Below are 23,075 nucleotides of genomic sequence, written 5' to 3'. Positions count from 1 at the left end.
TGCAGCTGAACCTCTAGAAGTCTTGTATATAAGGAGAAGAAAAGCAGAGTGCAAAACAAAAACAACAACAACAACAAAGAGGCGACAGGATAGACAGATGTCAGAAACAGAAGGCAAGAGGTGGGGTGGAAGCAACTGAGGGGGGAAAAAAAAGGCACAGAGGCAGCAACATCTCAGTTTTCATCCACCAGGAATTTATCAAAGGTTTCTAAACATTTAGACAAAATCTTTTCCTGCTTGTCAGAGGTTCCTTTTCTCTAAATTGTTAGCAGCTCGTTAGCTGGTTAAGTCATCCAAGTCAGCATGCCAAGCTCATATCCCTGGAGGCATCATCACTCCAATTAGTGAACAAAGAATTTGGTGTCTCTGAAAAAACAGGGTGTCCAGAATGGGCACTCAGAAACTGGAAGACCCCAGACCTTCAAATACCTTTCTCCTATGTATATCTCAGTTTTCCCACTTGTGAAATGGGGACAGTTCCTCTCTTGGCCATGTGATATGGTTTATATTTTAATTCATTCATTACTGTCCCCGAAGTCCAATGCCACCCTTGGGTGAAGGAGACTGTACTTATTCAAAGTAGTAGTATTGCTGCTTTGAAGGCTTCTCTGATCTACAGAAATCAGTAGATTTAGTGGCCTAAGCCAAACTCTCAACAAATGCCAACTCTTTCTCTGCTGCCTGTATCAAGGAAACTCCAGCATTGCTCCAGAGACATAAGGAGTTCAGTAATCCGCTAATCCCCAAATTTCTGTAAATCCAGGATTAATTAAAAATATGCTCAGCAAAGCTCATGTATTTCTGCTATGGGGGCTCTGTGTACCCTAAGCAAAAGAGATCAAAAGAAGACTAAACATTCACAAGGTCATGTTCCCAAATGCACTTCAGAGGCAGACCCACTGAGGAAGAGAAACTTCCATCCTAAATATCACCACTCCAGGTAAGAACCAGGCAGTACAATAAGGCTTGAGAGTCTTCTGAAAGAGGGGACAATCTCTCTGGTTAACTTGGCCTTTACAAGGTAATAGTAGAAAACCCTGAATCTACAACAAAAGAACAGAACTTACTGCATTCCAGCAGGACTGCAATGGTGTTTGTAAACTGATCAGTGCCAGGGGAGAAGCCTGAATTCTGTTTCCCCCCAAGAGATCTTCTGAGCTCCTTTTCAAATGATGGCATATAGAGGCATTCCTTGAAATCCCAGATGACTAACATTTCTTGCATAGATCTGCTTAGCTGGAAGAGTGTCAGTGAGATTTTGAAGGGCTATTCACTCGTGGATACGGAAGGACTGTCCCCTGATGTCTTTGCATCCAAAGCAAATAGACAGCTGCCTCCCTGATGAGACAAATCTGGCTGGGTCTTATGACCCTGGACAGCTGTTAATGCCTCAGAACTACAAAAGCTAGGGCTAGAAGAAATCTTGAGAGGCTGTTTGGTCCATCTGCTGCCCCCAAGAAGGGTTTAGCCTCTAGTGATTTAAACTCCATAACTTCCCAGGTAATGTGCTCTAGCATATCCTTATCACCAGTACCCCTATCTCAAAGAAAGGTTTCCCTAATATCCATCCTAAGCCTTCTTTGTGCCAGTGTAAAGCCATTATTTCCTGCCCTGTCCACAGTGAACACAGGGTAACAGGTTAGTCACTGTCTCTTTGCAGCAGTCTATAGCCTTGTCTTGCCCTGCCTTCTCTACGTTGAACAGCTTCCCAACAATCTTTCCTCTCAGGTCATTTTTCTATACTTCAGATGATCCTTGTTGTTTTCCCCTTGACCCTCTCCAGTCCATCCATGTACTCCTTCATTCATAGCATTTCAGCAGAATTTTTACTCCTGCTGAGTATAGCAGAAGAATTTTTTCTTGTGTCTTGCGGTTTGTACGTTTGTTTACACATCCCAGCATATATCTGCTTTTTTGTTTTGCAATAGCATGATGCTGAGTCATCTTCAGTTTGCAATCAATTATAGCCCCTGAAGCATTTTCTGAAGATCTAAAGCGCTAAGGTGATGAGACAAACTTATCCCTAATGATCTCCTCCTTTCAGTCAGTTCTAGAAAACTTGTGGGATGAATTTAGCTGTACTAGTTACACATCTGGCAAGTTATACAAGAGATTTCATTGTCATTTCCCTTTGCTATGCAGCAGCCCACCTAAACATAGTATCGTACAGGGAATCTAATGGCATCAATTCTGGGTAACTGAACATTTCATGAAGGGAGTGATTGCAGAAAAGAAACTAATGAAAATTAAAGAAACTCTCTTAATTATTTTATTTTATGGCCCCTTTGTCAATGGCCAGTGGATTGACAGTCTTATTTGCTTATTACATTTCAGCTCCTTGTGAAAATGAATTGAGTTTGAAATAAAGCAAAGCGACACAGAGAAGCAGAGTGAAAGAGAGGACATGCAGTGACATAGTGTGGCTGGAAGATAAGCTGAGGAATGCTGTTATGCTCAGGGGGTTGATGGGAGTCCTTGTGACATGCTTGCTTACCAATGTTTTTCCACATCTTTGTGAATCATGATGGACCTATAAGAAGGGAATGTTTATGAGGGGAAAAAATGGCATTGGAAATTTTCAGTTTTAGATTGCTTAACTAGAATGGAAAGATTTTAGCAAAGCACAAAAATGTTTGCAAAAATTTAATCACAAGGTCATCTTCCATGAAGGAACTGTTTTATGAAAAAATGTTAAGTTTCTGTGCTGGTTCCTGAAGCTTTTTAAGAGATCAGAAGGAAGCTGTGGACTGTGAATACTTGTCACCCTCTGTGCTGTTCAGTAACTCATAATGCCTTATCCCATTTAATTTAAGTTGTTAATCAGTTTCACCATTCATTTCTCAAACATGAGCACAGCACTCCTTAGAAGAGTTTGCAGACAATTAAAAGAAAACACTAAAATCCCCAGTCTGTGCAATTATATTTAATGTCAGTGTTGGAAAATATTTCCAGTATTACTCGGCCAAAGCTTACTGTACTTAGTTTTTATTCAATTCTTGCTCATGCAGGACTTCTAGAAGTTGGTAGAAAACTTGCCCAAATAAGGACTTCAGTTAAAATCTGCTTCATGACAGATTTTTAACTGTTTATAAAATCTATATTTTTACCCTCACTTTTTTCAAAGTGATGCCTTATAGTACAGTGTATCTTAAAAGCTTTACCTGCAATACCATCACATTCATTTAAGCTATTAACTTTTTGCAACCTTAAATATGTAGTTTGGGTTTGATGTCTCTCAATCTGATGTGGCAGTCTTTGGTTAAACAGAGTAATCATTGCATGTTTGACTGGGAGATAACAATATGATAAGAGAATAATTCTCTTGTGACAGCATCCAGGAGTTCATCCAGTTCCTGCCACTTTTGCACTGGCAGCAATGAGCCCAGCGTTAATACGCATGACCTAAAATGTACAAAAAGCAGGGCAGGGGGAGTGGATGGGGTAAAAAGCAAGAGAATGTCATGGGATGACACTGTGCAGAATCTGCAAGGCTATGAGGAATATGTACTGAGCTCAAGAAAACACTTAGGCCCCACCAACATGAGTTCAAGTACAGGCATTGGCTGTCTTTTATTTCTGTGGTGTGAGTTGGGACTTGGCCAGCAGAAGGGCAAAAGTGATGGTTTTAGTGTATTACAGCTCGGTCAGAACAACACGTAAGGATGAAAAACTTGGAAGACATCCAGTACAGCAGCCTATAATGTTAATAGCATTAAAATAATTTTCAGGCAGATCAATATGAATCCTGTTTGCTTACGGCCTGAGGGTGATTGAAGAGAGAGGGGCCTTGGGAACAGAGTAAGTGAAAACACAAAGTGTGTAACATCTTATTTTCATCAAGTGAACACAAAATCTTTGAAATTCAAGTCTGTTTGGCAAAATGTTTGCCAGACTGGAGCGGTAGCCTGTCTGACGTAGAGGAAATCTGGCTGAGTTCTTAGATATCATTTCACCGGGAGTGACCTCCTGAGCCATGGGTTTAATAAGGATTTGCCTGTAACTGATGAAAGGGAATTCTGGTTAGGGGCGGGGTTTAGATGCTGCAGACAGGCCAGTTGAAACCTAATTTTCCCTTTAGACAGAGATCCCACAGCATATAGTATTTGCAGGCGATATGCCACCCTTGAAGCAAAGGGAATGTAGGAAGAGAATACCTTTTTGCAAACTAGCTAGAAGCTAATTAAGCTAAGTTTAATTAAAGACCAAAAATTAATAACATTATTGTCCTTTACTGTCCAGAGTGTAATATTTTTCTTAGTTTTTATTTTAAAAGTACCTACTTGAGAATAAATATTGCTGTAAAGGTTTATCATAATAAGAAAAAAACATATACATTATTTGCCTCTCCTCTGGCTTGAAAATTAGTAGTTCACCATGGTTCTTTGAAGCCTTTTTTTTACATGCAAAAGTGGCATCAGGACAATATTCATTCCTCATTAATGCCTGAACTTCATTAAAAATCTTTCTTCCTTTCTCATGAATTAAATGTATTAGCAGGCATTAACCCATTTCACAGATGTTTCTCTTCTCCCCATTTTCCCTCCTGTTTGTTTGCCAGTAAGACTGGTTGAAACCTGGGCATTTTATGGGGAATTCTGATATTCAAAATTTGTTTTTGTTGAAAATCTGAATGAAAAGTTGAAATATTCTATACACGATGTTCCCCCTCTCCCCTGCCCCCAAAGGAGTTCTCAGAGAGTGCAGAAACAACAGAGCATTATGTTTAAACATTTTTATTAAAAGAAAATGTTTTAACATTCCCAGATGTTTGGGTTTCTTGAAGCAAATCCAAATATTTTGATATGACTTGAACTTGCATTAATCTGCACCTGCCAGAGTGCTTCTGCAGGCTTTGTGAGGATGATCCACTGCCTTGTCTCTTCTACAGGCTGAGCTATCTGACCAAATTACACCAGACCTAGTGCCAGCCCAACTGGTTGGAAGATGGTATTGTGTGTCAAAATTGTTATTTCCCCCTTTACTCCCCAATATATGCACATATGAGGATGAAACAAAGGCTTCACTTACAAGAAATGAAGAAACATGTCCCAGTCTGACTGGGGGATGAGGAATCTGAACTCCAGTTTCCAGCTTCTAGTCCCTGGGTGTCTTTCAACACCTGCAGCCACTACGTTGAGTGCAATCAGTGTGGCTGGCGGGACTTGAACCAAGGAACAGAAGAGCTGGCAAAGAATATCAGTAGTTTGGGGGGTTCAGGTAAGCATAAATTAGCAAAAACTGCTAAAAACAAAAGCAGTTATTTCACTTCTCCTTTCTCAGAAGCAATCTTGCTACTATGCAGAGCTGTAGCCTTGTGAGCTTTGTCTGTTCAAAATGAAGATCGTTTCTATTCTCTGGGTACAGCACAGGTCACAGTCATGTTTTTAATTACCAATTAGACTTCCATTAAGGAAATAAAATGAGTTTTATGTGCTGGTTGTCAAAGGTCCTTATAGCTGCCTCATTCCAAGTGCCCTGTCCATTCGAACAGCAAGCAAACAAACAGAAACTTACTCAGGGGTAGTAAACAAAACCTCAAATACTTTACCCCACAGAAGGAAAGACAGAGATTGAGATGGAGAAGCTGCAAGGACTTTTCATTTTTCATTCCCTTCAGGTGTGTTTTTCCTGTCTGCTGTGAGCAGTGTGAACAGAATGTTAAATATGCCCTTAAATTACTTGTGGAAAGAAAAGATCTCACACACGCGTGCGTGCACACACACACACTTTTTCTCACTCATGCATAGATGTGTATTGTGTGTTTGTATGAATATGTACAGAGAGACCCCAATCCTAGAACATGCAAATAGAAATTTCAAGAGGGAGGGTTATAAATAGTCATAAATTCAATTTATTTATAAAGCATTCCCTGTCAGGCATCACTGCAGTGCACAAACAATTATGAAAGAATTGTAGTAGATTAAAAACGTAAATTAGAGCATCATAAAATGCACAAGTGTTCAGACTAAAGTGCATTTGACAGAAATATTTTAAAAGTGGGATTTGATGAGCTCTTCTGGGTGGTCAGTCAGAGAAAACTCTGTGCTCATTGGCCTGTTAAACAAAGATTCAGGGCCAGCTTTCTGCAGGGGGTCTCTTGTGGCTCCACAGTTCTTAGTCCAAGTCCTACAGTAGTTGTGAGTAGTTCACGGAGGGTCTAAATTGTGCTGGATGTGGCTATGGTTTCTTGGGGAACCCACATTTGCTGACAAGTGATACTGTGCTAGCTGTCCAAATACTTCTTTCTTCAGCTCTCCTCATCCTTCCTCTTCTTGTCCTCTCCTGTCCTACAAACATGCCCTATGTCAAGGGCTTGGATGAGACAGGCATTGCCAGTCATTCTGCTGATTTGGTGCTCGCTGGGTCCCCCTTCAAAATGGTGCTCCCTCTGCAAGGGGATTTGAGGGAAGGTTTCCAATTCTTTAGTGTTACCTGAGTGCTATGAAGCAATTGAGGTGAAATGGGGGATCCAGACTGTAGATACTTACTGACCTACCCGGTAAGAGGATAGTACTTTTCATGTTCAAGTTAGCAGCAAAATTCTCCCTGATTTAGACTATATGTTAGTCTAACCTGGCATGTACTCAAATTACTCAGAACTTTGGAGGACTGAATCATTTTAAAAGGGAAAGAAAAAAAAACTTCATTAAATTAAGGGTATGGAATGCAACTCCTCCACATCCCTTATCCATGAGGGAATTATAAAAACCCTTGGCACACAGAAACTCTCATTATGGACAGATTTTCAAAGGAATTCACTATCCACATGTTGAGTTCTGTTGGAAATTCAGTCCCTCATTTTGGAGCCCAATTTTCAGTGAGCTCTTAGAAGAGATGACTGAATATGAACATGAAGGTTCCTCAAAGTACTTTCCATACTACAGCAACCTAGACTTACAAGGCAGACAAACTACATGATATGTAATATATTATGATATTGTTGATTCCAAGGAATAAAAAACCATCAGTCTGCCCTAAAAATCATGTGATTGGCTTAAAATTAATAAATCTCATGGGGACAGGGGGTATGTATTTACAGTTCTGCCTGGCACCAAAATGTTCAGCATTAAACACCAACATGGTTTTGAGCACAGAAAGGTTAGGCTAGAGGGGATGGTTTTAATATTAATAATACTAATAAAGTTTTATAATAGAATGGAGTGTGGTGAGTAGCCAATGTCTAACTTACCAGAGTCATTTGGGGAGCTGAATGAGACATGATATGCCCTGTGATGATCTGTTAGATGTAGCTGTCATACTGAAGCTGCTCTGATTTAAATGGATGCCTCTGGTATTCTGTCCTCAGTCCGTGGCTGGTAGATGGACAATTGACTGTGGCATTTTAAATGCCTATTTTAACCCTGGGAGAAGGTACTGGACTGTCTCATTGCATCTGAAACTGCATAAAGGAAACTAGTAAAAAGCTTTTACTAGGGGGCGAATTTCATTCCTGGGCATGGTAACAAAACAACACCTAGCCAGCTTTTAATTCCTATCCAGAGGTCCTAAATGAGGCTGACAGTCATAAACCTTATGCTGCCTTCTCTAATGCTGCTTCCCCCTAGAAGGGAAATCTCATATTGGTCTGATCAGAATATAAAGTGACAGTTCATTTCAATTTAATCAGAGTAGTGGACCAAACCAGAAGAACCTAGGATATGACTTTCTTTGCTTCCTCAGAACTGTTCAGGTTTGAATGTCTGTACATGACCTGGTTGGATGTCTTCAATTCTTTGTCACACAAAAAGCTTCCAACTCCTCAGGAACATATTCTCTGGTTTTAGTTCATATGTGGAGAGAATCCTTTTGTTCTATTTCAGTCCAAAAAAGAAGAAATCTTGAGCAATGAAACCCAAGAGATTTCCCCTACTGTTAGCCAAAAACTGTAAAGAAAAATCTTATATTGGTTAGACGTTATCTAATCAGCACCAGAATCCAAAATTTAGGTCCAGTTGGATGCATAATCCATTATGTGAATACAGAAAGGGGCATGTCTAACTGTGGAGAATGAGGCATCCTGCTGTGAGACATCAAAGGGTGACTGGAAAGGAAATGGCTAGTTTGCTAGATTATTCTGAGGACCAGAGATGCATTTAGAATGAGAAAATATGGGTGTAGAATCTTTGAAAAATATAGTTTGAAAGGGACATCTGTGGGTCATCTAGTCCAACTTCCGTCTCAAAGCAGGGCTATCTTCAAAATTATGTCAAGTTGCTCAGAACTGTCTCCAGTAAAAGATTTCAAAATCTCCTCCCTCTTGTACTGTGGTGCACACAGGACTGGCATGTCAAGCCTTCTGAAATGTGAGGTTCCCAATGATTAAATTATTCTGTATAGCTGGAGCCTCCTTCTCCACTTTTAATAGTAAAAATGGAGGTGAAATGTTGATGAATCAGAACAGTAATGGCATCCTCAACTGTATTTTGCTTTGAGTGAATAAGGAACACAGGGCTCACTGAAAGGGAACGTATACTTGCACAAGATACCTAGCACAGGGAATTGACCCCCTGTTGGAGTGAGGGAGGGGACCCCGGAGTAACGATGAGTCTCAATATGAGTATGGTCGTTCTCCCTTTATTAGAGCTTACACAAAGTATATATATTGACAAGCAATACGCATGCGCTAGCAATAGTTACATGATTGGTTACAGTTTCTGTCCATACGTATAAAGCGGATACATGATTGGTGCAAAGTTGCTGACTGTGCTCCATCGACATTTATGGAACCTAGTTCCATCCAGACTTGTTTACCAGTTTCGTGAATACCTTCTTTTGTAGTGCTCAAGGCCGCTGCAAGGCTTGCTCGGCCGCTGCAAGGCTCGCTCACCTTGGCCTACATTCCTTCCCTTACCCTGAGAACGGGATTGCTCATCCCAATCAGATCATGCCCTCTCTCGCTTAACCATTCCTCCACAACCCCCCTTACACCGTGGCTTTGTATTACTGTTGGACTCTGACACAAAATGTAATTCCACTGAACCCATAAATAACTTCAACTTGATCTTTGCCAGAGTGCCGTAAGAAAAATAAGGAGCTTAGGCTAGATCCTGTAAGAGAGCTATACATGAAGTATTCGTTGGTTTACCAAGGAACTCTTGAATAGAGGGCATGTGTATCAGGTCTGTAATCATTCAAAACTACTAATGTCCTATTCTTTTATTAATTTCTGTGGGACATCTTTAAATGGATCATAGACATGTTATGAGTTATTATAAAGTACTGAAGGCTGGCTTGAACTACATTCTTGTTTTGTAATTTCTTATTTCAGATTACTGAGAATTCTGTATTTATCTGGTTTATTCTTCAAATGTTGGATGTTTTAAGTAGATGCACATGACAGTAACTCCCATTTTTAGGATCAGGTGTTAGTTAAAAGGGGGTATTTCTGCAGTACGCCATATCAAATTTAGTTTGGCTCACAGTAACACGATAAAACAGACATTGAATTTGGATGGAGTAGAATGAAGGCAGTGCTGATCATACTTGGAAATCTAATCTTTCAGAAACTGTTCTGACTTCTGTTTACAACACAGTGGGCTATGTTTAGCTGTACGCTAGTCATCCACTTCCTTCTTTGGCCTTATTTTGCTCTTGTCAGGTAATGTTAGCTAGTGTTTTTTTGCTTGATTTTTAAAAATATTCTTTTTAAGGAACAGGTAGAGGAAGGGACACTGTGTTTTAGGACTAGCTTTAGGACTAGCAATGGAGTTATGTTCAGCAGTATGCCATCTTATCAGTCTTTTCACTTTACCAAATGAAGGGAAACTGCCACTATTTTTCTGCAATGGCAGTAATTTTAAGGAGTCAAACAAACCAAAAAAAACAAATAAGCTTTAAGTTTTATTCCCTCACATGCTTGTCATGTCAATATATTCATGTATACTTAGCTGAAAGTATCTTCTGAGCAACTGAGTGCATTCAGAAGTGACCCAATGTCAACAAACCTGACTAACACGGGCTTTATTGAATTGATCCTGTAAGTCCACACGTGTGGTTCTTCACCAAAGGTCAAAGTTATCAATGCTAACGGTAGTTTCAGGTGAGCAAATTCACACAGTGAGGATATCCATATCTCAGATGTGATGACAATCTGTAATCTGAAAACATGGAACTTTCTACATAAGGTTTTCTGGGCCTTCTTTCCCAACACTGCAGTTCAGTCTCCTTACTTCCAATCAGTAAAAGATTGTTTTTCCCACTGTGAAAAAGTCTGAGGGCTTCCACGCTGACTTGTATCTTTCAGAGGCTGTTTGTACAATTAATGCCAAAACATCCTAAATGAAAGAGGCCCTTAAAACACTGCTGTTTTCCTTAGATAACTGAGTATTTGCATTATTAAAGAAATGTAGTCTCTTATGTTTAGGGAAGCACTAGGGAATAATAATGCAGACGTTGACGTAACTTGGTATAAGGTCAAACAGCTTTATAAAGGTTATAGATGTGCAGGGCTTGCTGCATATTATTTCAAATATACAAGAGCTAGCTTTTGAAACTGCGATTGTAGCACAGGCTGGGCTGGGTGTGAGCAAAGGGAAAAAGTGAAGATTGAGAAAACTGGTAATGACTAAATTTTAGATTGTGAACTCTTTAGGATGGGGGTGTATGAAATACAAGGATCTGAGTCTGACTGGAGCCTGGAGTAACTCCTGCAAAGGAAATACAATAAGCTAGTAGTGCTGCCAGGTGGATGGGGATTGGAGAGCCCGGGGGTCAAGCCACAGCAAATCCTTTGAGGACCAGTTTCTCAGAAGCAGCCCCGGTCTACTCGGTACTTTCCTAATGGCAGAAAAACTTCATGGCTCCCCTCAATGGTTTGCTTTACTTCCTGTTTTCCGACTCTTATTAACCCAGGGTGTCATTAGGTACAGTTTAAAAATTAAAAACAAAAACAAACCTGCAACATCTTCAGAATGTAATGGGATTAGAAGGGTTTTGAACTTAATACAGTAATCCTCTTTTGGAAATATATGTTAGTTATTGTTTGTTTCTTCTTTGTCAAGAATAAGAAAATGTGCAATTTGTTTCTTGGCTATGTTAGTGCTGGCTAATGTATCAGCTACTGTATCTGATGCTCGTGGCCTGTATCTATAAAAAGAAAGCAGTGGAGCCAGCTCCAAAACATCTGTGTATGCTCCAGAGACTGGCCAGTTTTAGCAAACTATTGTCCTTTCTCTTCTTCCACTCATATTTTGGCTTTTTCTCTGTCTTTCCATTTTCATCACTACTCTCCAAGTACGAAGCTCCTGCTTTGTAATTCTGCCACCTACAATATCCTTCATGTACCTCAGCCGTCTCACCACAGTTCCTGTTTCTAAGATGCAGAGGGAAAAACACAGTTGCCTCTTTCATACAGCTCCAAAATGAGCTCCCTCCGCTTTGATTCTGGGGTTTAGGAATGTGCTTTAAGCGACAACGCCATCCGTATCGCCTTTCCCTCCCTGAAGGTAGCAGGCGGCTGCGGTCCTCAGGAGCGCTGTAACTTCCCGCCAGTGGGGAGCTCTCCCCGGAGAAAAGCCAGCGTTTCTTTTAACATGGCGCCAGACTGGCTCCTCAGAGGAGCACAGCTATGTCCCCAGGGGTCCTGAAACGCTGGGGCCCAGGGCGCATCGTCCCTGAGCGCAAGGATTCAAGCAAGCAGCCCATTTAGCAGAGGTAAAGCAATCCCTGTGTGGCTGCCAAGCGCGGTCAGTGCTCCTCCTGCCTTCAGGCTGCAGGTAGCGGAGTCACTTCTGTCAGCTCCCGGGGCAGGGCACCACCAGGAGGGTGCGGGCACGGCAGGGCCACGAACCGCCCCGCGCCAGTCACGGCTGCTTCCAGCCGGTTCTGCAACGGTGGGAGGCCACCCTGCCCGCATGGCTTCAACGGCCGGAGGGGCCCCGGGGGACCCGCACAGGCACAGGGGAAACGGGCAAGGAGGGGCGGAAAGAAACTGCTCGGCCCCCGTGCCAGCCTCCTGCGCCAGCCGTCAGCCTGCCGAAGGGATTGGGAGGGACGGAGCGTGACGTGTGGCGAAAACGAGGGGAGCTGAGGCTAGGAAGCGGGGAGGAGAGGTGCCTGGGCTGAAGCTGGGCATGGGAAAGGGCAGGAAGGGTGTTTTCCTACGCATTAAATTGCTTATGTTTCTCAGTGCCTAGATCAGAAGTCAAAGATTTCTGTTAATTGGCAATAAATTAAATTAAGTTGAATTCCCCCAGTCAAGACTGTTTTGCCTGCTGCACTGAGCTATACTGTGTTCACAGAAAGCTCTTGAGTTTTATAGTGTAGGGAAAGAAAAGAAACACAGATTAATTACTGTTTTTTTTAAATCCTTCTCAATTGTAAGCAGGAGTAGCTTTCTGAAATGGTCTTGGAGTAGCTGCACTGCTTAAACTTGCCGATATTTTTTCTTCAGTTTTAGATCCTGAAATCATTACTTTAAGTGCAGAGGATCATAAAACCTCTCTCCTCTGCTCAACATTATGTATGTTATGGTCATTGCAGAGGCTTTTACAGAACCTTACTTTTCATGGATCTTGCCACATTACCAGAGCATTGTAAAGACTTTATTCAAGCAGCTTGCAGTTATATGTGTACAAATGCATACATATATGTATAGGTATACATTTGCATGAGTGTAATATTTCGGCATATTATTACCTCAGTAACGGGGTTCAACAAACAGCATTATTACAATGACAAAACAGAAGTCTGTAGTTCCACGGGTGTCTTTAGGAGACAAAAAGGTTTGAGGCTTTTAAACCCAGCCGAATGGAACTTGTTACTTGTTGAAATTCTGGACACTGTGTGGAGTATTAGACAAACAACAAAAAAAGTAGTTTATTCCAAAATTTTCCAGATTATTTAGTTCCTTGGTCTTTTTGATTGCAGATAATACAGGTATTCCAATGAACTTTATGGAGTAGAAAGGTTCCTCTAGCCCAACTGTGCGGCAGAGCTCTGCAGCCACAGAACAAATGCAAAGCTAGACACAAAGCTGGCAGCAGCATTTGTTCAAGGGCCCAGAGGTCCCCTTAGTCAAGGACAGTGTTTTCAGCATCAGGTCAGCTTTAGTGCTTCCTCTTTTTCTTCAGTCTGCTTCCAACTGGACCAAACAAGAGGGTGGGCTTCTCAAAATCTCCTTGAAACCAGTCCCAGCTGTGACTGCCAAGAGGGGTTTTAGGTGAAGCACTATTTTGGGGGACTTCTCATGTCTCTATAAAGTGGGATGCCAGAAGAATTAATTGCGAAGGGCAACCTCAAAAGCAGTCTGAGCGAGAGTGGTCTCAGGCCTGTTGGTGACTCTTCTTGGGGGAGGGAATGAGAACTGGCTCACAACTGCAGAAACTCTTTAGCTGAAACAGGGAGTGAGGCCCGTGAATAGATTGGGTTGCAGCAAGAGAAATCTCTTTGTTTCCTTCTTAAAGGGTATTAAAAAGGTATTCATTCATCCCTAGCAAGGTCATTTCAATCCTCCAATCCAATGGTACTTCCATCCTCAGTTCTCAGCACATTGTTCCCCTGTGGAGCCCATTTCCTTCTTCCTCCAACTTTCACACAGGCTTTACCTTGTCCTTTCAGAGCCAGGGCATCACCTCTTGGGCAGAGCTAGCACAGGCTCGCTGCCTGGGGTGCCGGGTTGGAGTCTGGCCTCATGCCATGCTGATAAAGGCATGTGGCAGCACAAAGGTTGGTGCCCTGCCCTTTGCAGGGCAATCAGAAGGACACTGCGTAAAATCACACAGTAATTTTTTTAAGATGCCTCCTGACAGCTCGTCTTACTTTACAAATGTGTGCATAGAGCTTGATTGTTGGGGTTTATTTTGCTATGATTGGTACATCAGATAGTACCCATTCAGTTTTTAGGGGCGGTGCAGAGAGAAGGGAGGCCAGATTAGTCCATTCTAAGAATGGACTAAGCCATTATAGAGCTCTTTTCTGGGCCAAGCCCATGGCTGGACTGTTGGTTGTTAGCAATTATGTGCTAATTCCCAGGCTATATGTGGTAATGCACTTACTATATGTAGAGCTGGGGATATGGTAGTCACTAGTGCTGTATGCTTCTGTTTTCTCCTTTAAGTTCAAGGGGAGAGAAATCGTTAATGTCCTGATTCTATCTCTGCTTGGGAGGATGAAGGGCAAAACTGTGGATGTGTTTAAAAGCTTTACAAATGGATCAGATAAGTAAGGAACAATACTTAATCTTTTTCTTTTGTAGGTATTCCCCGTACTAAGCACAGGGGAATACTGCAAGCATTATGATAGCTTTATCTGAGGGAAAACAGCAATATTTTGAAGTACAAATATGTGCCTATGGCTGTCAGACGGAATTTCTCAGGTGTGTAAAATAACATGTTAATGTAAATGTGCAGATGAATTGATTAATATATTTTTTGATAACTAGTGACTAGTAGGTTGCCATTAATTATGTGGAGCTGAAACAGGGCCATTACAGTTTGGAGCTGAAAAGAAAAATAAAGTAGTGACCTGCCTGATTGTTTAGCTGGGTATCCTTCAAGATGCAACCAAACTAGAATCTCTAGGTTGTTTTAATTTGTATTTATCTCAGATTTTTATTTCTTCAGTGTGAACTTTTAATGACTGAGTTTGTAGTTTAACCTTGCAGGGACCTAGTCTCCTTTTGGTGTCATCTAGTTTTCACATACTTATTTCCCACTCAGCTTGCCATGCAGCACTTTTGTAGCGATCAGCTAATGCTGCAGTTTCCCTCCTACTTGGTTGCAAGTGCCATTTCTGCAGTACTGCTAGTCTGATTCTTCACTGAGGTTAAAAACCCCAGGGACATGAGAGACAGAGAGTCTGTGTACTGACTCTGAAAGTCTGCTTGCTTGTCCTGAATCAGACTATACTGTAACTGGGAGTGACTTTGTTTGGATGTGCTTAGTTGCAGCGTGTTTCGCAGGGTCATGTACATTTCTGATAGAATGACTAAATGCATCTTGCATTAGTCAGCCTGATCTGTAAATCGTTTGTCACCAACATTCAGCCTACCTATTCCCCAGCAAAGGAAAAGGGAGTCCTATAAGGCAAGTGAAAAAAAAAGGCACAGTATGACACATGCATTGGTCTCAGATAGGCCCCTCTCTTATTTCTCCCCGTGTCCCTCCACAGTGTTGCATCCAGCAACATTTCCTCTCCAGAGGTAGAAAAGAACTGGGTGCATGCAGCTCATTCTGAAGGATGACAATATTTTACAATGTACCCTGCAGAGGACTGAATGCTAGAACATGCCTGCTAACCCTCTCCCCTCCTCCTTTGCACAGACCTGTGCAATGTTCAGTCCCTGCCAAGGCAAGGACAGCAGATTTCAGAACCTAACCAAAATTTGCTGCCACTGTCCTGTCCAACTGGCTGCAACACTATGCAGTTGCAAAAAGAAAAGTCTTCTGGCAAGTCATGCACATTAGATATACCTAAGCAGCGAATCAGTGAGTTGTAGGCTGTATGGATGGAATGTAAAAAAAGATGATGTTCTTTTCCACTGTTTTTCAGTCTTGCTAACTATTGCCTTTCTTGTTTTCTTGTCTTCTCCCCAGGAACGAGTGGAATATCTCTTTCTCATAATTTTTACAGTGGAAGCATTTTTAAAAGTAATAGCATATGGACTTCTCTTTCACCCCAACGCTTACCTCCGCAATGGCTGGAATTTACTAGATTTTATAATTGTGGTAGTAGGGTGAGTACCACCATCTTTTCTTTGAATGCACTGCACACATGGGAACATGGGGACTCTTTAGGGGCATGAGGATAGAGAAAGAGTTGGTAACATTACTTACAGGTGATGTTAGGGGTTGATGTCCATCATGTTCCTTCTACTACCACCATTCATCCTTCCCACATTAGCCTTCCTATAGATTCCGCACCCTTTACAAAGTGTTACTGTGTAATCTAAAAATAGGGTTAACTCACATAGATCTTCTGCAGGTATAACTTGATTCACACTGACTTCAGTTAGTGTAGCATTGATTTACCTTAAGATTTAGTACTGCCACTCAGTTGATGGTACAGTTTCTGATTTTGGGTTTCCCTTGCTGCTCAGCCTTTTCCAAGGCTTTTAATGGTTTGCAAGACATGGAAATTAAACAGCTCTTTGGTGATAGGGATGAAAAGAGGAAGTAGTGCAAGGCTGTTGGATAGAATTAAACTACTGAATATGCTCTTGTTGGAAGAAGCTCCTTTAGTTTGTAATTCTGTAAGAAAAATCCTTTAGTGGGATCTTTTAGTTAAGATTAGAGTTGGATGTGAAAGGAATTTTGCAATCTTGTGAGTTTTACTGATTTTTGTCTTTCCCAAATAAGGATGAAAAATTTAAATCTCAGGTTTTCATACTTACAAACAAAAATAAGTTCTTTAGTTCATTCACACTGTTCTGTTGGTGATTTCAACACTCTGATTTTGATTTTAACCTTTTAAGTTTTGAACCATTTTAAAGACTAATTTTAATATTGTGGATCAGATTGCCACTGTGAAGTGCAACCTTTCTAATCCCGTTATTCCTCTAATGTTTTTTAAGTTAGAAGGGTAATTGATTCCAGTAAAAGCAAAATAAAACATCTTCTGTTGCTTCAAGCTGAGATTAAGAGATAACCAAGGGTTTTGAATTGTTGTTGTCTAGGAGAAGGGATGATAAAGTAAGGATAACCTACTGCGACGACACCAAGAACAAGTATGTTTTCTCCTCAGTAATTTGTCCCATCCTCCCTGCCCCTCCATGGCTAAAGAGTTTCATCACCCATAAAAACTTGCACTCTTTTGACCTCTTTCCCAAAGGAACCTGCATCAGCTCCTACAGAAAATGTCAAAAAGGGGCACTCTTCATAGTCAAAGCCCCTCATAATTTCTGCTCCAAACTGAAGTCCATATGGCCTCTTGCAAATCTGACCTGAGAAATTACCAGTCAGCAAACTCTACTCTGTGCTACTTGAACCTGCTGTTTTCCAGCATCATGGGGAAAAGTGGGTGGAAGGAGAGTTTGTGGTGAGAAGGAGGGAGGACAAGCTGGAACATGTTCTTAGTTCCAGAACATCCCCACTTCCAAGTGCGCATAACTCTTCTGCCTGCAGCAGTGCCCAGTTACCTTTGCCCTTCATTGCTACCTGTGGCCAGAGGATCCTGCAGCAAACTAGTCATTGGAAACTGGCAAATCTCCCACCCATACCTGGCACTGATGTCCAGTTCTCTAGATGGTTCTGCCTTTGAATGCCCTCAGACATCTCACCTGCTTGGGAATCACTGCTTAAGGTGAAGAAAGGTTGGAGAAACAAAGTCTTGTGAATGTGATTCTTCCCTTACTGTTTTTATGAGAAAGAGACTTTTTAAACACGTTATCTCTTCTTTTTCCATTGGAATGTAGAAGAGCAGGGCTCTGGAAATCACAGGGCAGCATTATATCTACTTTAAGTACAGTCCTTTTCAATTTTCCTGCTAGGGCAGTTAATCAGCAAGATGATATTCAGGCTGAAAGTAATTCCCTTGCCAGTGACAGAAGCAGCAGCTCTAAGCTGTCTGTGCTTGCCTCCAGCAGCTCGCAGTCTGTAGATGGGAAACAAAAAATGTAACTGGGGAGGGACTGCGCAAGTATAATAAACATGGCCAAGACCCCAAGGTCTCTGTTAAAGAGTAGCAATCTCAAGCCACAGATTTCACTTCAAGGCCAGATGGGTTCCTTTGATGTTTATCTGTTCAAACTCACTTGTACACTGCCACAGCCTAGGCTGGTGCACTACTTTTTCTCTCCACAGACCCTCTGCAAAATCTAGGTGGTGATACTGTCTGTTCTTGTTCTGCCCTGTCTTTTCCAGTCTGAAAACCCTCGATGACATTATGTTTGAATTCAGGCATAGCTGAATATTTTGTTAGGGAAGAAGTCCCATGGTAAAGGTTCAAAACAAAAGAAAAAGAGGAAGAAGGAGAAAGGAGGAAGAAAGCAAGTGCAGAAAAAAGGCTGGTAATGAAATTTTCTTCCTGCCCTTTTCCTGCCCACTGCCAGAGTTATTGGAAAAAGCTGACTTATTTGAATGCAGCTGTAGCACTGGGCAGAGGGGTTTACTTCATGGGGGAATAAAGGATGGTATGGAACTAACACTGGAAGCATCAAGTCTCAAAATGACCCTGATAACTGCCAATCATGCTTATTCTGTCTTAGGAATCATCTTCATTTTCAGTGATGATTGCTCTTGCTACAAAAAATATAAAGGCCAGGTGGGAAGTACTTCTTCAAGTGCTACTGGAAGCTAAGGAAGCGAAAACAAGACAGGTTCTTTGTTTACCTACTATACACAGCTTAGCACTTATGCCTTGAAGAGAGAATACAGAGAAACTTACTTCCTTTACTTTAAAACATGCAAGTCAATAGAGTATGAGGAAAATGGAAATGTGTAGGAGCGAGCATAAATTATAGAAAGCAATCTCAGTTTTTATAAAAACTGGTATTTGTTTGTATGCTTTTCCGTACCTTCTGAAGATAGGTCTCCTTGCTATCTAAAGGAGTCTTAGAGTCCGTGTTTCTAATATGGCCACATGAATACACAGTAGGAGAGGGGAATATTGAAAATAACTGCTGTTTTCTGGAGAAAGGATGCACTTCAGACCTGTAGGCTTGTAACAGCTTATCATTCTTGCAGTGTGGGAGATCTGCTTATTCATCAGCTAAGTCCTTTAAAGCTTGATTCTAGCTTATCTTTAAATAGCCTGTGACCCTGCTATAGTAGCACCATTAAATACTGCTTTGAAGAAATTTTTCTGTGTGGGTATCAATCAGAGGCTCTGTTGATAAGAACATTATTAGTTAAGGTAGAGATCACACTCCTAAGCTGCCTAATGAGGTACAGCCCACAAACATTAACCACTAGTCAAATTGTTTCCTACTTCCTTCAGTCTTACTGTTCCTCTTTTGTAAAACAAAACTTCCAGATACAACAGTGATGTCCTTTAACATTAGGCTGTTGGAAGAAATCTCTCTTGAGAGAAAACTAACTTGAAAATATTGTGCTAGAAGAATATCTGTCTTTCCTGGCAGTGCTCTGGTTTGTCTGCCAAGCACAGCCATTCTCCAAGGACCCCATAACTACTGCCAGAAAAAAAAAAGGTGTCATAATTTGAAAGACAGTCTTACTTGGTAAGGTAAGCAGTGAATGCATTTGGAAAGGCTCTGAAATTCAGAATAGATTTGAAAATGTGGTCACAGTATATGTCTTTCTGAAGGCCTATGGGGAATTTCTAAAGGGTAGACTCACACAGTTTCACACTCACAAATCACAGGTGAACTGTAAAACGTGGTGAAAATGTCATTGTACTTTACTATTTCTTTGTACCTATAAGGATTCTTTCAGTTGCATTTTTCTGCTGATTTTTGGCCTTAAAATTCCAAGCACTCTATTCCCTCTGTTTTCTGGAGGTCCTTGACAAGTTCTTTTTTATGCTATAAAAATCAGCATGCCCTTCCCCACAGAGGAAGAGATGAAGAGCTGTAGAGCCGGTTTCAGCCCTGTCATGCTGCTGTTGTGGTCATCTAGCAAAGAGAAAAACTTTTTGATGTTTCAGATGTCAAAAAGGAAGCAGAAAAAATAGGAAAACAGTGAGGTTAGCTTTATACATCACAAGTAAATGTTAAAAAAAAAAAGTGGAGTGGGTCCATTCGTACATATGTATGTTAGAAATTTATTTTCTGCTTTATAGTTCATCTCTGTCAAATTAATTTAGTTTAGTTGTAGTCATGTCACAGGTGAAATTCAGAATCAAGATATTGTTAATTGTGCCTCATCAGTGGAAACTACTGTATCCAATTGAAAATGGGACATGAATTTAGGTTGGCAGAAAGTAGTTAGCTGGAAGGAAATACGATTGATTTTCATATCCTTTTTAAAAAGAGTTGGTGAAATTTTCAGTGGCCGCAAGAGATTAGCCCTTTTGCATTTTTATGTCATCCAAACTTTGATTTTTCTGTCAGCACAGTGTTCTCTCGCATCACGCTTGGAGTATACATTTCAGCTAACTCACCTACAGAGAAGAGAAGGAAAGAACAGCACCTCATTTCACCATACCTACTGTGGGCTTTTCCCAAAGGTTTTCATCAAAGAGCAGATCTTCCCTTATGAATATAGAGTAGAAGGATTCTAGCTTGAAGTTTTATGAGAGTAGTTAACATCCATCTATCTCTTTTAGGGTTGGAGAACAGTTAGCTGACAAACTGGAAGGACTCTATAGAGCTCATAGAAGCTACAAATAGTATATTGGTTGTGGGTTTTCTCTAGAAGAGGATAATGGAAGAGGGAGTCGGAATCCTTGCCTTTCTTCTGTATCTAATCATCTGTGCTATTTATGAACAGGATTTTCCTTTCTCCTCTGGGTCATAATGAAGTTATGGCCAAATGAGCATGTGGTAGTTGTAGCCTCTGAGTCACAGATGTCTGTCCAGGCCCTAACTCAGGAGGCTATAGGCACAATGAAGTATGATTGACAGAATGTTCTCTAAATTTGAAGAGCGGAGTAGATAGAGATTCGGTAGGCCAGGTTGGGCACAGAGTCTAGACCCCAATGTAGAAGGGGAAGGGAGAGAAATCAGAGAAATAAAGTTGTATTTCATTGGTAAAAAGCAGGATTAGTACAGAGGGAGATACTAAGCTTGGAGTAAATATGTTAAAGCAGGATTAGCAGGGGTAATGCAATTCAAGTTTAAATGTAGGTTTTTAAATGAGGAGCTGCAGGAATGACTGCAAATTACTTCTGAAGTGGAATAGGCATATGAGTTTGGGTACCTGAAGACAGCACATTCAGTATGTCAGCTGTGGAGCACATGAGGAGGGCCAGCTGGCCTAGAGTAGAACTGCATTAGTCTGGGAAGGCGGGTTCCAGCTCCACTGGAGTAAGTTGCCATACTGGTTGTGTTTCTGTTTCCCCCAAACTGACTTACTGAATACCTATCTTAGACTGCAGAATTCTAGAGCAGTTCACGGTTTGCCTGTTGCGTGAGTGGCAGAAGAAAATGCCTTTAGGAGCAGTTGCCAAGAAGTACTGTTTGGTAACAAAACATGGGTCCAGTGATATTGGGGACCAGGAGAACCAGATCCTCATTTATGCACAGACACTGACTCAGAGTTCTTTATTTAACACTGCTTGTTTTCAGCATTGCAAAAGAGAGCTGAAAAACAGTATGAGAAACCTTTTGCAGTGAATTCTTTTTCCTCCAGAGGGTCCTGGGAGACTGGGACTGTTGTATAGGTATGCCATTCATAATCTAGCATGGGAATTCTGTTGACTAGGAAGACAGAAATGTTTGAATAAGAAATAGAACACATTTATAGAGCTTAATCACTAGCTTACTGGAAATACATTAGGCCAAATTTGACCCACGGTGTTCCTGTTACAAACACCAGCAGAAAATTGCAGTGCTGTGTAATTTGTGTACAAAGCTCAAAAAGTACGTAAATTCCAATAATTCATGTTCCGTGCATGGGCTTTGTCTGTCTCTGCCTGTGATATCTGTAGCAGCCTCAGTATTTCTCATAGGCTCTGTTTTTGTCTTCTCTGCATCCTGCTTCTCAGTCTGCAACACCTACAAACTCAGCATCCAAGCTCCCCACACACAGTTTTTCCCACGCTTGTTACCTAGTTGTTAAATCTTTCTGCAGTGCTTGGAGTTAAGGCTTTGAATAGATCTAGTTAGGAGTTCCTCAGTCACAGCTGACAAGTTTTATAAGACTCTCTATATGAAATTTTTAAAAACTGCTTGAGAAATGAATTTCACATTTGCACTCCAGTAATCCACATTTTTGTGTGGATTTAGTGCTGAGGAAATGTGTTGGCTTAGATGCTTGGTAAATGAATCCTTCTCTTCTGTCCAGGGCAAGCTTCCTATATTCATGGCACTATCAGTAAGTTTTAACCACGGACTGCGGGGATTGGAACTTCTTGCAATTGGGTAGTTCAGTCTCTGCTGTGTATGCAGTTTTGGGGTCTCTGTGGAGTTTTCCAGTTAGAGTGTATAGATGAGATTCTGACAAAGGAACTACAGATTGCAGTGTCTGTGACATAAATTAGCCACTCCTGAATCCAGGCTGCTCTAACAAGAGTATTGCTTGCATCTCTGCTAGCTTGTTTAAAGGTACCTCTGGTACCTCCATGGCATGCTGTGGGCCACAGAGTATTGTGCCTCTTGCAGGCAAGCTTTTTCTACAGAGTGCCAAATACCCATTTAGACTGGAACAGCTTTTAACCTCTACTGAATTTGGCTGGGTTCAAACTGATGACTTCAAGGCTGAAAGCAATGTCATTAGCAAATTCATGAGGAATCCATCCTCCCCCAAAGGTACTAATGTTTTACCAGAAAAATGGTAGCTGCTTCCTGAAAGCTAATTTATTAAATCAGGTTCTTATTAACACATAGAGTGAACCTTCAGCTCTTTCTTAAAAGAACAATGTCTTTCCTACCCTGCTCTGCCTTTTCAAATATATTCTGAGTTAGCCACCTTCTCCTTAAAGGAGCAACTCCTTTTAGCCAAGATAAAACATTAAGACTTGTAATAAAACGAAGACTCCTACAGTTCTGCACTTCCCTAGCCACTGCCTCAGGAGATTAACAATGGGATGCACAAGCACATAATCTGAGCACACTCTTTTATCTGAAAATTTGCAGCTTAAAGGATCACTGAGTTTTAAATCCAGTTCTACCTGCAGTGACCTTGGTGAATCTTAATTCCCTGTAAAATGGGTGACAAATAATTAATGATTGGGTTAATTACAAATGATGATTTTTTCCCTAAGGTGGATTGTTGGTTAATAAAGATAGCAAAGCAATGACAGCAGAAAGGGCAAAATCTAAATTTCTTTCCTTTCCACCCAGCTCCTGCTGAGCATGTACAGACCTCTGTTAAGGGCAACCTGGAGGGTGCCTTCAAAGCAAAACCCACAGCTATGCTTGGCCTCAGGTACTGCCAGAATGCCCATTCTGAAGCACACAGCACCCCACATGCCCCGGCGTGCGGGGCAGGGTGCACACTTCCCCCCAGGCATTCTGGCCCCTGGGGGCAATCTGCAAGCTGGCTGCAAGGAGCCATGAGGCTGAAGGAGAAGCGTATCAC

The 23,075-nt window shown here is 41.3% G+C and overlaps 1 protein-coding gene across 1 annotated transcript in view; it reads left to right on the top strand.

Annotated features, from left to right (window-relative positions):
* CACNA1C (calcium voltage-gated channel subunit alpha1 C) overlaps positions 1 to 23,075 on the top strand; it is a 500,936-nt gene that overhangs the window by 273,315 nt on the left and 204,546 nt on the right. Inside the window, exon 4 of the mRNA XM_013947219.2 lies at positions 15,534 to 15,673. Coding sequence (XP_013802673.1) covers positions 15,534 to 15,673 — 140 coding nt within the window. The remainder of the gene's footprint in view (positions 1 to 15,533; positions 15,674 to 23,075) is intronic.

The sequence above is a fragment of the Apteryx mantelli genome, chromosome 1 (genome assembly GCF_036417845.1).
Source record: "Apteryx mantelli isolate bAptMan1 chromosome 1, bAptMan1.hap1, whole genome shotgun sequence".
NCBI lineage: Eukaryota > Metazoa > Chordata > Aves > Apterygiformes > Apterygidae > Apteryx > Apteryx mantelli.
Note: the sequence above shows the minus strand (reverse complement) of the source record. Positions and strands in the feature narration are given on the sequence as shown.